The following is a 12,943-nucleotide window of genomic DNA, read 5'->3' on the forward strand; positions in this document are numbered from 1 at the left end:
AAATCTTATTCCTACCTTCACTGGAAAATGCTCCCAAGATGTTCCTGGCTAGATAGCAGGTTAGAGACAGGGCACACCAGGCTTTGCTAGCTCACCTGGTCATGGGATGACTATTGGGATGCCTTGGGAGGAGTTGAGACATACCAAAGCTGTTAATTGAGGGTGTTGTGCTCTGTAGGTGGACCACTGCTCATCCCAAATGCTTTGCAGTGGTCTGCAGGTTCAAGTCCTTGATGGTGCAGGCAACCATCAAGCCCCCAGGATTTACCAAATGATTTAGGAGTGCAATATGCAGCTGCTCCCAGATTCAAATTCGGCCACCTGGGCAGGAACCAGAGAGCATTGTAACAGCCATGGAGCAGGGTTTGGAAAGCTGCAGCCACACTCCAGTGTGCCTCCTTTCCAGGAGCTCTCAGAGCTACACCTTGCCATGTCTGACCTGCCTGCTCATCTCTGGGCTCCCACGTCACTCTGGTTTCACCTAAAAGAAAATTTCATGTTGGGACTGACAGTTCTTGTCATTCAATATTTAGTACAGTTCTTCATCCTAGCCCAGCTGTGCTCTTTTGCAATTTTTGTTTCTCACATAATTGCAGATGAAAATTAAAGGTCTCTAGCAAACCTTCCTGCTGCTGAATGATCTAGTGAGCTATCCCTAAAAGTGGATTACACCAAACAGGGTCTCTCAAAATCATCTGCTGCTCAATTTTTACTTCAGCAACAAATACTCACCATTAATTCTGGAGGCATCAGGAAGACAAACTAATATATGCCTAGCAGTCCTGGCCAGAAAAATTAATTCTTTTCTTGTACACCTGAGTTGCATGTGAAAGCAGACAGGTGGCTAAAACGTTTCTCAGAGTTAGTTTGAAGGAGACAGATCTCTTTTGAGTCAAAGGGCACATAGGTAGTGTTGTGGCTAGCATAAGGAAAGTTGTTCTATTTGCAGTACTGCAGAAAGAAGAAAAAAATGATAATTGAAGAAAAATTTTGATGATGTGGTTCTCTTAGTAAATTGGGAACAATGACCCTTGAAGGACCATAAAGAAAGTGAATGTCAAGATAATTTATTATTGTTACATTATCTATCTCATTTTTCACTTTGTCTTACTGAGTTGTTATATCCCTTACAAGGTAATGCCCCAAACATTAATGAGCACCTTTTTATCTTTCATGAGTGTGAAAAAGCAACAAACAGCTTTGAAAAGGGTTATTTTCTGCCGGGTTTATGTGTGCCTAATTGTTTTGACACAAAAAAATGAAGTATTTATTTGATGTGGAGTGTGTATTTGATTAGCAAAGCAGACATTGTCTCTAGGATAGCTGTAAGCGTATGAGGCTCCTGGACACTACTCTCTGAAGTAGCAATTGAAGGAACAGCTATCTTAGTTCAGGGAGTCAACTGTAGAGGGGAAAAAATAGTTGACATGGCTAATTGGTTTGTTGTTGGCTTGTTTTGTTTTGTTCTGCCCTGTCCTCCAGGAGAGCCAGTTTCTATGCCTGTCGCCTTGACAAGAACTTGTATGTAATCGGTGGAAGAAACGAAACTGGCTACTTGTCCAGCGTTGAGTGCTACAACCTGGAGACAAACGAGTGGCGTTACGTATCTTCGTTACCGCAACCTTTGGCAGCCCATGCAGGAGCCGTTCACAATGGCAAGATATATATTTCAGGCCAGTGTCTTGTGTAATTCCTGCTATATAACAAAAAAAAAAAAAAACAAAACCACAAAAAAATAAACCAAAAAAACCCCCACAGAACCCAAAATCAGAGCGTTAAATTCCTGCTGCAACCAACATCTTTGTTTACATTAATTAACTGATGTGTATTTACTTTGCAGGAGGTGTTCACAATGGAGAATATGTCCCCTGGCTGTACTGCTATGACCCTGTGATGGACGTCTGGGCCCGAAAACAGGACATGAACACAAAACGAGCAATCCACACTTTGGCCGTAATGAATGATCGACTGTATGCAATTGGAGGAAACCATTTGAAAGGTCACATTTTTAATAGCAAAAAAGCATTTCAGTGTCCCACATCTCTGATAAAGAATATTTTTGTTAGACAGTCATCGTTAAATACATTAAAAACCAAGCAACACAATTTAACAGGACACTTGAGCCAGCAATTTTAAAAACATTTTATGCAAATTATTTTAAAATTATAACAGTACATTAAATATATGAGTAATGAATGCTTTAGATAATAAAAATGGGAGCTTCCATTACTCAAAGGCATGGACAATTTGTCATTACCAAGAATTCAATGAAACAAACAGATTATTCTTTGACCCGAAAGTACCAGCAATATTTTCCTTTGTAAATCATTTTCTAAAATGTGCAGTTAAAAAGAGCTTTATTCACAGCAACACACACAAACAAGTGCCTTATTTAATGAAGAGAAAAAAAAGCAAACTTCCAACCATTAAATATTAGGACTAGGCTCTTTAGATCCCTTTTTAGTATTAAATGTAGCTTGTTAATTATAATTCTTTTTAGAGGTCTCTTGTTTTCATCTTTTGAAAAGGTCTCATATTAAAGTAACTACTGCTGGGGCATCTGGTATTTTTGTCTTAATGCCTACATGTCATTGCTGTTACTGCTAAAGAGATGCTGCTTAATCCAGTCACTTAGACAAAAAGCACAGCTCTGCTCCTTTGTCCCGTGACAATATTTGACAGTTTATATTCATGTTTTTTTTCTTTCTCCTTTCTTACTTAAAAAAAAAAAAGAAAAAGACTCAACAACAAAAGAGAAAATTGTAATACAAAAGAAAAAGTAACACCTTAACTGCCAGTAACACCAGGCCATGTATGACTCTGGCACCTGGGTCCCCATGAAACTGTAAAGCCACATTCTGCTTTTGGAGATCTGAGTTCTGTGGAGCATGTAGGGGACAAAGTCTCAGATGTAAATCTTCCCTGATAAATAGTATGGGTACATAAACCCCTGCAGCCAGGTTCATGGATGCTGCACCTCTGTTCTCCACACCCAGTTGTGATGGGTGTTTCTGGACTGGACCTTAGGTGAAGGGGGTAAAAGCTGCTTGCACAGGAACACCTGCAAATTTTGCAAAGGTTACAGAGTTCTGCAATATTGGCTTTTCCTCCTACAAAAGTAAAAAATGTCACAGCTGTCCTATAGCTAAAGCAGATGCTTTGGTTTGCATAGCCTTGAATTACTTCCTTCCTGTCTTCTGATTTTTTTTCCTGCAGTTCCACCTACTTCTAATGAACATTATATTTTTGCCTCTACAGCTGTTGCCCTAGATGCCTTTGTTATGTATGAACTGCTCATTGTTGTGAGAGGTATTTAACATCCAGGCTTCTAGAAGCACATGGCTGTCTGGTAGAAGGGCTTTTTGGAAAACTGCTTTCTTCTGTATAGTGAAACAAAAGGAAGATTTTCAAGGAAAGAGAGGAGGAAGAGGACTGAAGTGCAAATGAAATGCTGCAAATTCTCCACCAGCAGGGAATAGCAGGGCTCCATGGAAAATCCGTTCTTTGTGAAGTTGGATCTGGATAGTAGTGTTAGCAGTGCATTTACCACATCACATCCAATCATGTGCATACTGCAGTTTGTTACAGAGCTTTGGACAGATTCTGGGTGCACAGCAGTGACCTTTCTATGGCCTCTTGAAAAACCTTACAGCAGCAAAAAATTATTTCAAATTAGCTGTTCATTCCTGACATAAATAATATTCTAGCAAGCAGCATCAGTGTGAAGTGCCTATATCACCAATACCCTTTTTGCAGAAAATCTTACTTCTCTTTGCTGTCATACCTTGAAGAGAAGGCAGTAGTGTCAAGTAAAGCATCCCAGCATATTAAGAAAGTCATAGTTTTAGTGCAATGCTCTGATAAAGAAAGTAGTTTGAGATAGGGAAATGCCTAAATATTGGAGCAGGAACCAGGACTCCTGTGTTCTATGTCTGTGTTCAGCTCACTTAATTCATATTAATGAATATGAGAGTCTTGAGCTGAGACCCATCTGCCCTTTGGTGATCAGAAAGCAGCAATTGCTTGGAGCATTTTTCGGCCTGTCAGGGAGGGATGGGACCACTGTTTCTGTGGTTACCTTTTTTGTTGCCTTAAGGACTTTATCACAGCTGCGTGCTTTAGGCTATACCTTAAATCAGCTGGAAAATTGAAACTGGTCCTGCACATCATGTCCATCGTGCTAAGGACTTCGTCCCTCTGAAACCAAGGGGCATCTGTTGACTTTTGAATAGATTAGATCTGCTGACCTTTGAGAAAGACTGCCAGGACATTCTTTTCCCACATGTTCAAACTTGTATTAACACTGATAGATGAGGAAGACTATTCCTTGAATCTGATTGCATTGCTGATAAGTTATTAATGATTTTTTTTTGAAGTAGCCAGGTTCTGTATGTACTCATGATTTGTAGAAGACTGTAGAACTAATAGTAAAAACCTTCAACAGATTTATTTAAACTGAAATAGTGAGACATTATTGTTACAGAAGTTGGCTTAAATGTATATGGCAATATTTTCTAAAAGAAAAGGTTTATAATGCTATAATAATAAAATTGTAACTGTAATTTAATAAATTTAACAATAAAATGAGTAATAAAACATAACATGTTTTGACATGTATGTCATAACATAGCATGTTCTCTATTCTCAATGCCGTCATCCAGGTTTCTCCCATCTTGACGTAATGCTTGTGGAATGCTACGATCCAAAAGGTGACCAGTGGAATATCCTCCAGACTCCTATTCTGGAGGGTCGCAGTGGCCCTGGCTGTGCAGTCCTTGAAGACAGTATTTATCTTGTAGGAGGCTACAGCTGGAGTATGGTGAGTACCTGCTTTCTGCAATGACCTTTCTGTTTCTTCTGAGTTCTTGCAACGAGTCCATTTAATACTCAGATGGGATGGAGAGGAGATGAGAGGGGGAGGTAGCTGAAGGGGTAGGTTTTGGTTTGGTTTTCAGCTTTCAGTGGAGAACATGGAGTGTTTTTCCACCTTTGTGTTTTTCTGTTTAGATAAGAATAAAATCATAGAATCATAGAATAAAATCATAGAATCAGCCAGGTTGGAAAGGACCTCCAAGATCATCAAGTCCAACCCTTGATGCACTACCACCATGGTTACTAGACTATGACACTAAATGCCACATCCAGTCTCATCTTAAAAACCTTCAGGGACAGAGAATCCGCCACTTCCCTGGGCAGCCCATTCCAATGCCTGATTACCCTCTCTGTAAAGAATTTCTTCCTAATATCCAACTCAAAACTCCCCTGGCAGAGCTTAAGAATAGAATCATAGATAAGTTATTATTAGACTGTATTCACTGCTATGGACTAATATAAAAAGATGGAATTTTGAAAATGTGATTGACATTGCATGCTTATAGCTCTGCTTATGAGGCACTTGTAAAGGAGACTGATTTGCAGAGGCTAGGTGCTCAACCCATATGAAAACCAAACCTCTTGAAGGACTTCTAAGTTAGAGCTCAAAATCATGAGTCACTTTCAAACCTCTTCAGAGCAGATGTGTGACTTGGATTTTACCAAAGCCACATTTACTATGACATTTTGTTCTACTACAGGGAGCCTACAAATCTTCTACTATTTGCTATAGTCCTGAGAAAGGGACTTGGACAGAGCTAGAAGGAGACGTTGCAGAGCCACTTGCAGGACCTGCCTGCTCAACTGTGGTATTGCCAGCCTGCGTACCGTACAACAAGTGATAATCCAGGAGCACTCATACGAACACTGATTGCATTTGGGAAAATAATGACGGGTGACGTAAATATTTTATTAGAACAGAATTCCTGTTAAAACAAAGCTACCATAATCGACCCCTCATTCCATATTTATGCTTTAGGAGCAAACTAAAAGAAAGGAAAACTCAAGCATTGTTCCATCTCAGATAGGTGCCGGTGTCTTATGAAGCAAGTAGCTAAAACACACCGAACATTACATGCTGACAGACTGCCATTTCAGACTGATTTAAACTTTTCCTGCTGCAGAGATACTCCTCACATCAAATTTCACTTAAAAAAAAAAAAAAGATGGCTAACTGTTCAAATACAGCCTGAAGAGACAAGGTCAGTATTGTGCATTGTATCTACCTGCATGTGATCTGTGTTGAAGTCATGAGGATGTTGTTTTCATGAATGCTTCAGAATTCAGATAGTGAAAAGCTCATACTGCATTGCAGAATTGTCTCCTCCTTTGTAATCCTAACCTACAGCTACTTCACACGCTCTGCAAGCAACACAGCATCAGAAGATTATAAAAGGTAAAGAAATATCATTCAGTTTTTGCACAGCTTGGCAACTAATACACTCTGCCTTCAAAGTCCCCATTTGTAAGTGCAGCAGAAAGCAGACTACAATGAAAGCCATGCTTTACAGAGCACTTCTTGCAATAGCAGCTTAGGGATTAGGATCAAATTCTTCTAATCACACTTGTGTAAAGTCAGAGTCATTTCCCTGAAAACACACGAAATGACTGTTTCTACATTAGTATAACAGAATTTGGGTTCTATACCTTAAAATCTGGCTTTGCAAAGTAAGTTATTTCTATGACCACTTAACAAAGTACCAGAAACCTTACTTCCTTTTCAGTAACCTGTTAGATAGCAGCATCCATGCTCGTTGTTTCCAAAGACAAGAAGACTGCATTTAATTATAAATTTATTACTTTGGACTCTGAAATGCTTATGCACATTTTTGGAGAGATGCTGTTAAGTAGTTAAAGTAGTCCTGTGTGGTTGATCTTAAGATGTACTCTGAGAGATTTTTACTATTGATCCAAAGTAGTATGAGGCTAGACTTTCCACTGCCTTATAGCCTGTGTAATTATTTACACATTGCAAAGCAAGTCAGAATGCTACCACATGGGACCAGTAGCATTTAGGACTTGCTTCATGAATTCATAGTTGCTTGCACAAATCAGACTGTCTATGTGTTAAGCTTATGCCTTTCTGTCCTGGCTTTGCAAAAGCAGTGACAACATCTGAGCCTGATTCTTCACCACCTATGATTATGTTCACAGACATAATCATCTGCACTTCAGTAACTTATATGCATAATTCTTCTATTGTGGTTTACTGGTGCTGCATCCGCCTTCAGGACCATCCTCTTCACTGGTATAAACTGACATTGCTCCATTGAAGCCAATGGATGTACTTTTTATGTCAGCTGAATATCTGGCCTTTAATTTGCCTAGTTGTAGCTGGCTGCACCAGATAAAAGGCAAAGGACACTCAGATCCTGCATTTTCAACCCTGCACATATCTTTCATGACAGGACTTAATGCTAGTGCATTAAGCAAGGAGCAGGCAACTACTGGAGGTTGGTTTCTGCTGCAGAGGCAATAGATGAGAGAAAGAATTCATTATTTGCTTTGCAAAATATAAAAACGGTGAATGTACACAGAAATTACACTATATATTGATGCTTGAGAGCAATATAAATAACAGAGAGCAAATACCACGGGACTGTTTCTCTCTGGCATCAGCCCAGTTTTATTGCAGTGCAACTCCCTTGCTTGCAGCAGAATTATGCAAGTTGTAAAATTGGACTAATGCAGTAAAGACTGATACCACACAAATGCAATAATCCAATTGATGAGGTTGCCGCATGCCTGGAAAAAATGTTTAAATGAAATCATTATCTGAAGATGCTAATATTTGAATGTGCCATTGGGGAGTTTTCCAGTGAGCATCACTAAGGAACTCATAAAGGTGGAGTGTATATCCTGAAATCTCAATCCATTTCTACTATATAGTGCAATCTTAGTTGGTTTTGTATTTATTTATATTGTTCAGATCCAAGGGATCCCTTGTAAAATATATTTGGTGCAATCATGACTTTTTTTTTCTTTCCTGTTGAAAGTATATAAATATAAATATATATAAAAAGGAAACTGTTAAGACACTAAATGAGGAAACCTCGAATGACATTTAAAAGGTCTGCCAGTAAACACTGACTGTCACCTGTCTCTATTAAAATGTACCATTTTTAAAGGATATTTCTTGTCCTTTTAAGTGGTTCTTTTTTTTACCAAGATAATTTAAAGATTTATGAGGACTGTATGTAAATCTTTCTATCTTTCAGGAAGGCATGACCAAGGAAAAAGTGCTAACTGAATAAGTCACACAAAGAATGTAAATTTTGTACAGTACTAGACTGTGTAAATGAAGCTTGCTTGTAGGGGGGAAACTTTAAATAAAACTTTATGTACTAATTCAACTGTCTACCATATTCTGACTTATAAAGTGTATGTATAAATATTATCTACATTAAATTCTTTGGAACTTTTTTTATCATGCAGATGTGTAAACTTCTTTTATTTTGTGGTGTTACATAACAGCCTCATTGTTTTCCAAGTGTCATTACCCAGTGCTTGTAAATGCAGTCTGTAGTGAGTCAGTCTTCCCCTGAGCACAGTGCATGTCCTGTGCTTCCAGCAGGGAAAGCTCCACTTGTGTGCCTGCTCTGACCACAGAAGCAATTGCATGCCTCTGAAATGCCTCTGCCTTGTGCTGCTCCCCAGTTCCTCTGTCCCATGGTTTCACAGAATAGTCAGAGTTGGAAGGGACCCACAAGGATAATCGACCCATCCCCATACAGGGATCAAACCCACAACATTGGTGTTTATTCAGACCGTGCTCTAACCAACTGAGCTTATCTCAAGTGGAAAGGGCACTGCTTTGTTAAACCCAGTCTTGCTTTGGGGAATTTAATGCTAGTGGTGGCAACTTCATCCCTCTTCAAAATGACCCTCCTGTGGCAATTAACCCTTCTAACTACAGGTATTTCCATTCTTGGAGGGGAAATGCTGGCATGGGTGCGCAGTAGAGGAGTTGGGACAAGAGGTATTTCCAGGCTGAAAAGACAAGATAAAGGCAGGGGTTTTTACCAGGAAGCAGAAGCATCATCAATACCAGTTACTATACTACTACATGCATTATTTATTCATACCTACCAACCTTTGTCATGGTACAGAATCGCCCTGTGCAAACCAGGTGGGTGCACTGAGCAAATTGATAGGTGGTCCCTGACCCCCATGCTTACAGCAAGTGTGAGCTGCGCTGGGGGGTGGCTGATACACAATGAAAGAGTCTGTTCTAACAAGAGGGAATCAGCCCTGTTCAGATCTTTTGTGAGGAAGGGAAAAGTGAACCAATAGCAACTATGATAAGAAAGCACAGTGAATAGGATTGTTTCATTAATTAGTTTATTTCAGCAGAGGAAGAAAGGGAGATTTATACTTTTTTTTTTTTAAAGTAATGTGGGAGAAGAAGGAAGAGGATAAGCTGGAAGCAGTGCACAGAGATATGATTTAGAAAGGAAAGAAATGAAGTGAGAAAGAAGAGGTACAAATGAAAGAACAGAAAACAAGAGGCTGTGATAGGAGCATGTAGGAAGTTCTTGTGGATCATGGGCACAGAGAAAGTTAGGGCTGGAGTAATGAGGAAAGCAAAGATGGTTTCTGAGAAGCACATATCAGAGCAAGGCTGGAAAGAAATTACAGGAGAGGTGATATAAGAGTGGAAGAGAAACATGAGAAAATGCAATAAAAGAGGATGTGAGATAAACATTAAACTAAATAAGCACTTGGTGATGATACTGCTCCTATTCAGCAAATCATTTTCAGTGGTCTAGCTGTCAAGCAGAAGGATAAATCTGCAGAATACTTAGGTGATGCAGTGTTCAAGTTTTCAATGCACGGACTTCAGCACAGCAAAAACAATGAAAGAGATGCACAGAGGTACCTCTGTAGTGCCTGGGCTGTGGCGAGCACCCAACTACACCAACACCTGTGACCAGGAAGGAGAATTGACACTGGTGGTGAAAAGCAGAAGAAGAGCAGATGGGTAACAACTCCTGGTCCCTACTGGGCTGGAGAGAAGCACCCTTTCCATTTCTGATCCTCTGGTGAGTGTCAATCTTTGGGAGCTGGACACATGGACTGTTCCATGGTTCTCCTTCTCTGTTGTCCTTCCTGCCAAACCTTAATCTTCTCCATTTTGTCCTCAGCATGACAAACTTGCCTAGGTACCTCTGGTGAACTGGACCTGGAAAACAACAGACTGGTGAATGAAGCTATTTCCCGGGTCCTGAGCCTGTGGTCCTGAGAACTGTGGGAAGACTGGGTTGCTGCTAACTTGCAACCTGTACACATGCCCTTAAGAATGACAAAGATGGCATTTCAGAAATACACTTTTCATTAATTATAGCACTGTCTTAGAAGATACATGCCACCTTCCAAAACTGGCATTGCTTTCCTTCATGTGTTTGCCCCCCTTCCTGCTTTTAGTACAATGATTTACTCTGCTAGCTGCATCTGTGAGCCAATTTCTGAGGAAAAATCCATGCCAAACCTCATTATATATACCGGTTTCTATTGTATTATAATCACTCATCAATAAAGTACTCTAGTTCCCTTGCTTTAAGGAAGAGTCTATATTTCAATTTGAATGAAGCTTTCTGGGTACAGACAAAGGAGACAGAAATCCCAAACAGAGCCAGAAGGCCAAGACGGTAATTGCCAACATACACACTCCTGGGTAGTTATAAGATACATGTTCTAATTTCTGTTGTTGGCGCAGCAGGGGAAAAGAGTCAGTGTTTCAGCCTCTCGGGTCCAGCCCAAGGAAGCAGTGACAGCAGCACTGGAGGTCAGAGTAGTTAGCAGGAAGGGAAAGCGCATTAATGAATTCTGGAGGGCTTGTAATGCCATAAAAGATTCAGTTAATCTGCAGCATAGATGTTGATCAGCGAAACTGAACCTAACTCTCTGGACCTTGTCAGATGTATTCTGTGCATGTCAGTGTTCCACACCAATTACAGATTTTAGAAGATGCTCTCATGCAAAACTATGTGCCCTAATATATAAGCCAGCTCAGATGTAACTAAAATTAAAATCTGACTGTGGCAAATCTCTGTGATCCTGATATATGAAAATCCAAATAAATGATTTGTTCCCAGAAATGAAAAATAACTTCAGCAGGAAATTTCAAAATTACTTATGCAGGATTAATCCAGTTCAATGAATGCATCTTGCGTTGATTAATAAAGCAATCCTGAATTGCAAACTAAAACGAGAGGAGACTTCTGGTGCTGATATATTCGTGTATTTCTGAAACTAGAGAGAAATGCACGCTTGCAAGAGATGTGGTCAACCAGTGTAAACAGAGATTGAATACAAAGAGTGATTTTCTAATTGTCTGTCTTCTCTCTGCAGCAGAAAACTACCTTTCTGTCATTGATCCTTTCTTGAAGAACAGAGGTACTATGTTACCTTCCACATATTGAATGAGAACAGGGCATCTAACATGATTGTACAATGACTCCACTTAGCATCTAAATTACATCTGCAGTCTTATATAGCAAAGGAAAGCAAAATTTGAGCTACTTTCTACTGATTTTCTTGCCACACAGAGTAGAAATTTTGGTCAAATAGCATTAGCTTTTGTGATCTGCTGCCCTTGAGTTTAATTGGGCTTAGAGGTGAATAGATACAAGGAACCTATTTAGAAAGTGAAAACCAGGGAAGGAGATTTAAACAAATGTAGCATTTTCACAAATTTTTTTCAGCATCTACACAGACAAAAAAATGAATTGAATTTATTTAAAGCGGTCTCATCATTTAATCTAAAAAACCATTCTTCAGTTTGGAAAATTGCCTTCAATCATTGCAGTGTTTTAAAAAGGAATAGTTATGAATGGTTGAGTTATTTTACAAAATATCATTAAAATCCTTATGGTTTTATGTTTAAGAAATGGTTCCTCATGTTACCCTTAAACATCTTCCAGATAACCACACTGGCAGGATCATATTTGCAAAGCTTGCTTAATATCTCATTATGTTCTGTGGTATTAAGTTCCTCATTCTTTGCAAATTCATTTTCATTTTGTTTGCATTTGTGCAAAATAATTGATTTTTCAAAGAACTTTGGCTGACCAAGACTATTTTGTATGAGTGGAGGCTGAACTTAAAATGTACTTCACTGTGGATAATGAATACCAAGACTGATGATCCATTGCACAAACAGTAACAGAAAAATTCTTGCTTCCTGTATATTTAGGGGCTTTAAGAAAGGTGTATAAATATACATGTATACATTTGCACCCAAAAAATGTGAAGTTCACAGGCCATAGCAAGGACAGCTGTGCCACTGTTTTTGCTAAAACCATAAACTCGGTAACAGCACTGAAACTTGGATGTTTTTCTTTAAAAACTACCTCTTTAACTGCAAAGATGCCATTAGTCACAGCAGGGAGCATAACCAGAAGGATGGTGTCTGTAACTATAGCAAGAGAGCACATTAAACTGTAGGTCAAAATCACGACTGACTGATTACCTTCAGGGTGAAAGTAAATCTTCAGACTTGCCAGAGTGATAGGGCACAGGACTGACTGGCGCTTGCCAAGGTCATCCCCCGCCTCCCCCACACCACAGCGGGGTCAGCGATGTCCAGCCCGCTCGTTCCCAGCAGACATTTGCTGACTTGCCTAACCTTCATAGCAATGTGTGACAGGATGCAGTCATCGTCATCATTAGAAAATGCTTCCTAATTTCTAGCTTAAATGTCTCATTAGTTCAAAGAGGTGATTCCAGGAAGAACCTAAAATAGGAAACAAATATTTTCCAAAAATGAAAATCCACAATTAAATAATCTAAAAATTTTACAAATGACAGAACCTTCAAAGCTGCTTTTCCTTCTCCTGCTTTCAGTGGTTAAGGAGAACTGTTTATTCCCACTCTTTGCAACAGCTTTGTTTTTGCAAACCCAGACTACCAGTCTTCACTTTTCTCTAAGCCTGTAACTCAGTCTCTCCTCCCCAACTACAGAATTTACATCTATTAGCAGCCTGATTTTCCCCTTTTAGCTGATCTCCAGCTGGCCCACATCTTCAGCTGCACACTGACCAGTGCAGAGAAGACCAGGAGGTTTCTGTCT

General features: G+C 39.5%; 1 protein-coding gene across 1 annotated transcript in view; it reads left to right on the forward strand.

The window, feature by feature from the left end:
- The window catches only part of KLHL14 (kelch like family member 14), a 63,179-nt gene extending 54,876 nt beyond the window's left edge, over positions 1-8,303 (forward strand). Inside the window, exons 5-8 of the mRNA XM_017833509.1 lie at positions 1,483-1,673; positions 1,841-1,999; positions 4,662-4,819; positions 5,574-8,303. Of these exons, the coding sequence (XP_017688998.1) occupies positions 1,483-1,673; positions 1,841-1,999; positions 4,662-4,819; positions 5,574-5,714 (649 nt within the window). The 3' untranslated portion in view covers positions 5,715-8,303. The remainder of the gene's footprint in view (positions 1-1,482; positions 1,674-1,840; positions 2,000-4,661; positions 4,820-5,573) is intronic.
- Positions 8,304-12,943: the final 4,640 nt, after the last annotated feature.

The sequence above is a fragment of the Lepidothrix coronata genome, unplaced genomic scaffold, assembly GCF_001604755.1.
Source record: "Lepidothrix coronata isolate B3197 unplaced genomic scaffold, Lepidothrix_coronata-1.0 Scaffold6, whole genome shotgun sequence".
In the NCBI taxonomy this organism is placed as follows: Eukaryota; Metazoa; Chordata; class Aves; order Passeriformes; family Pipridae; genus Lepidothrix; species Lepidothrix coronata.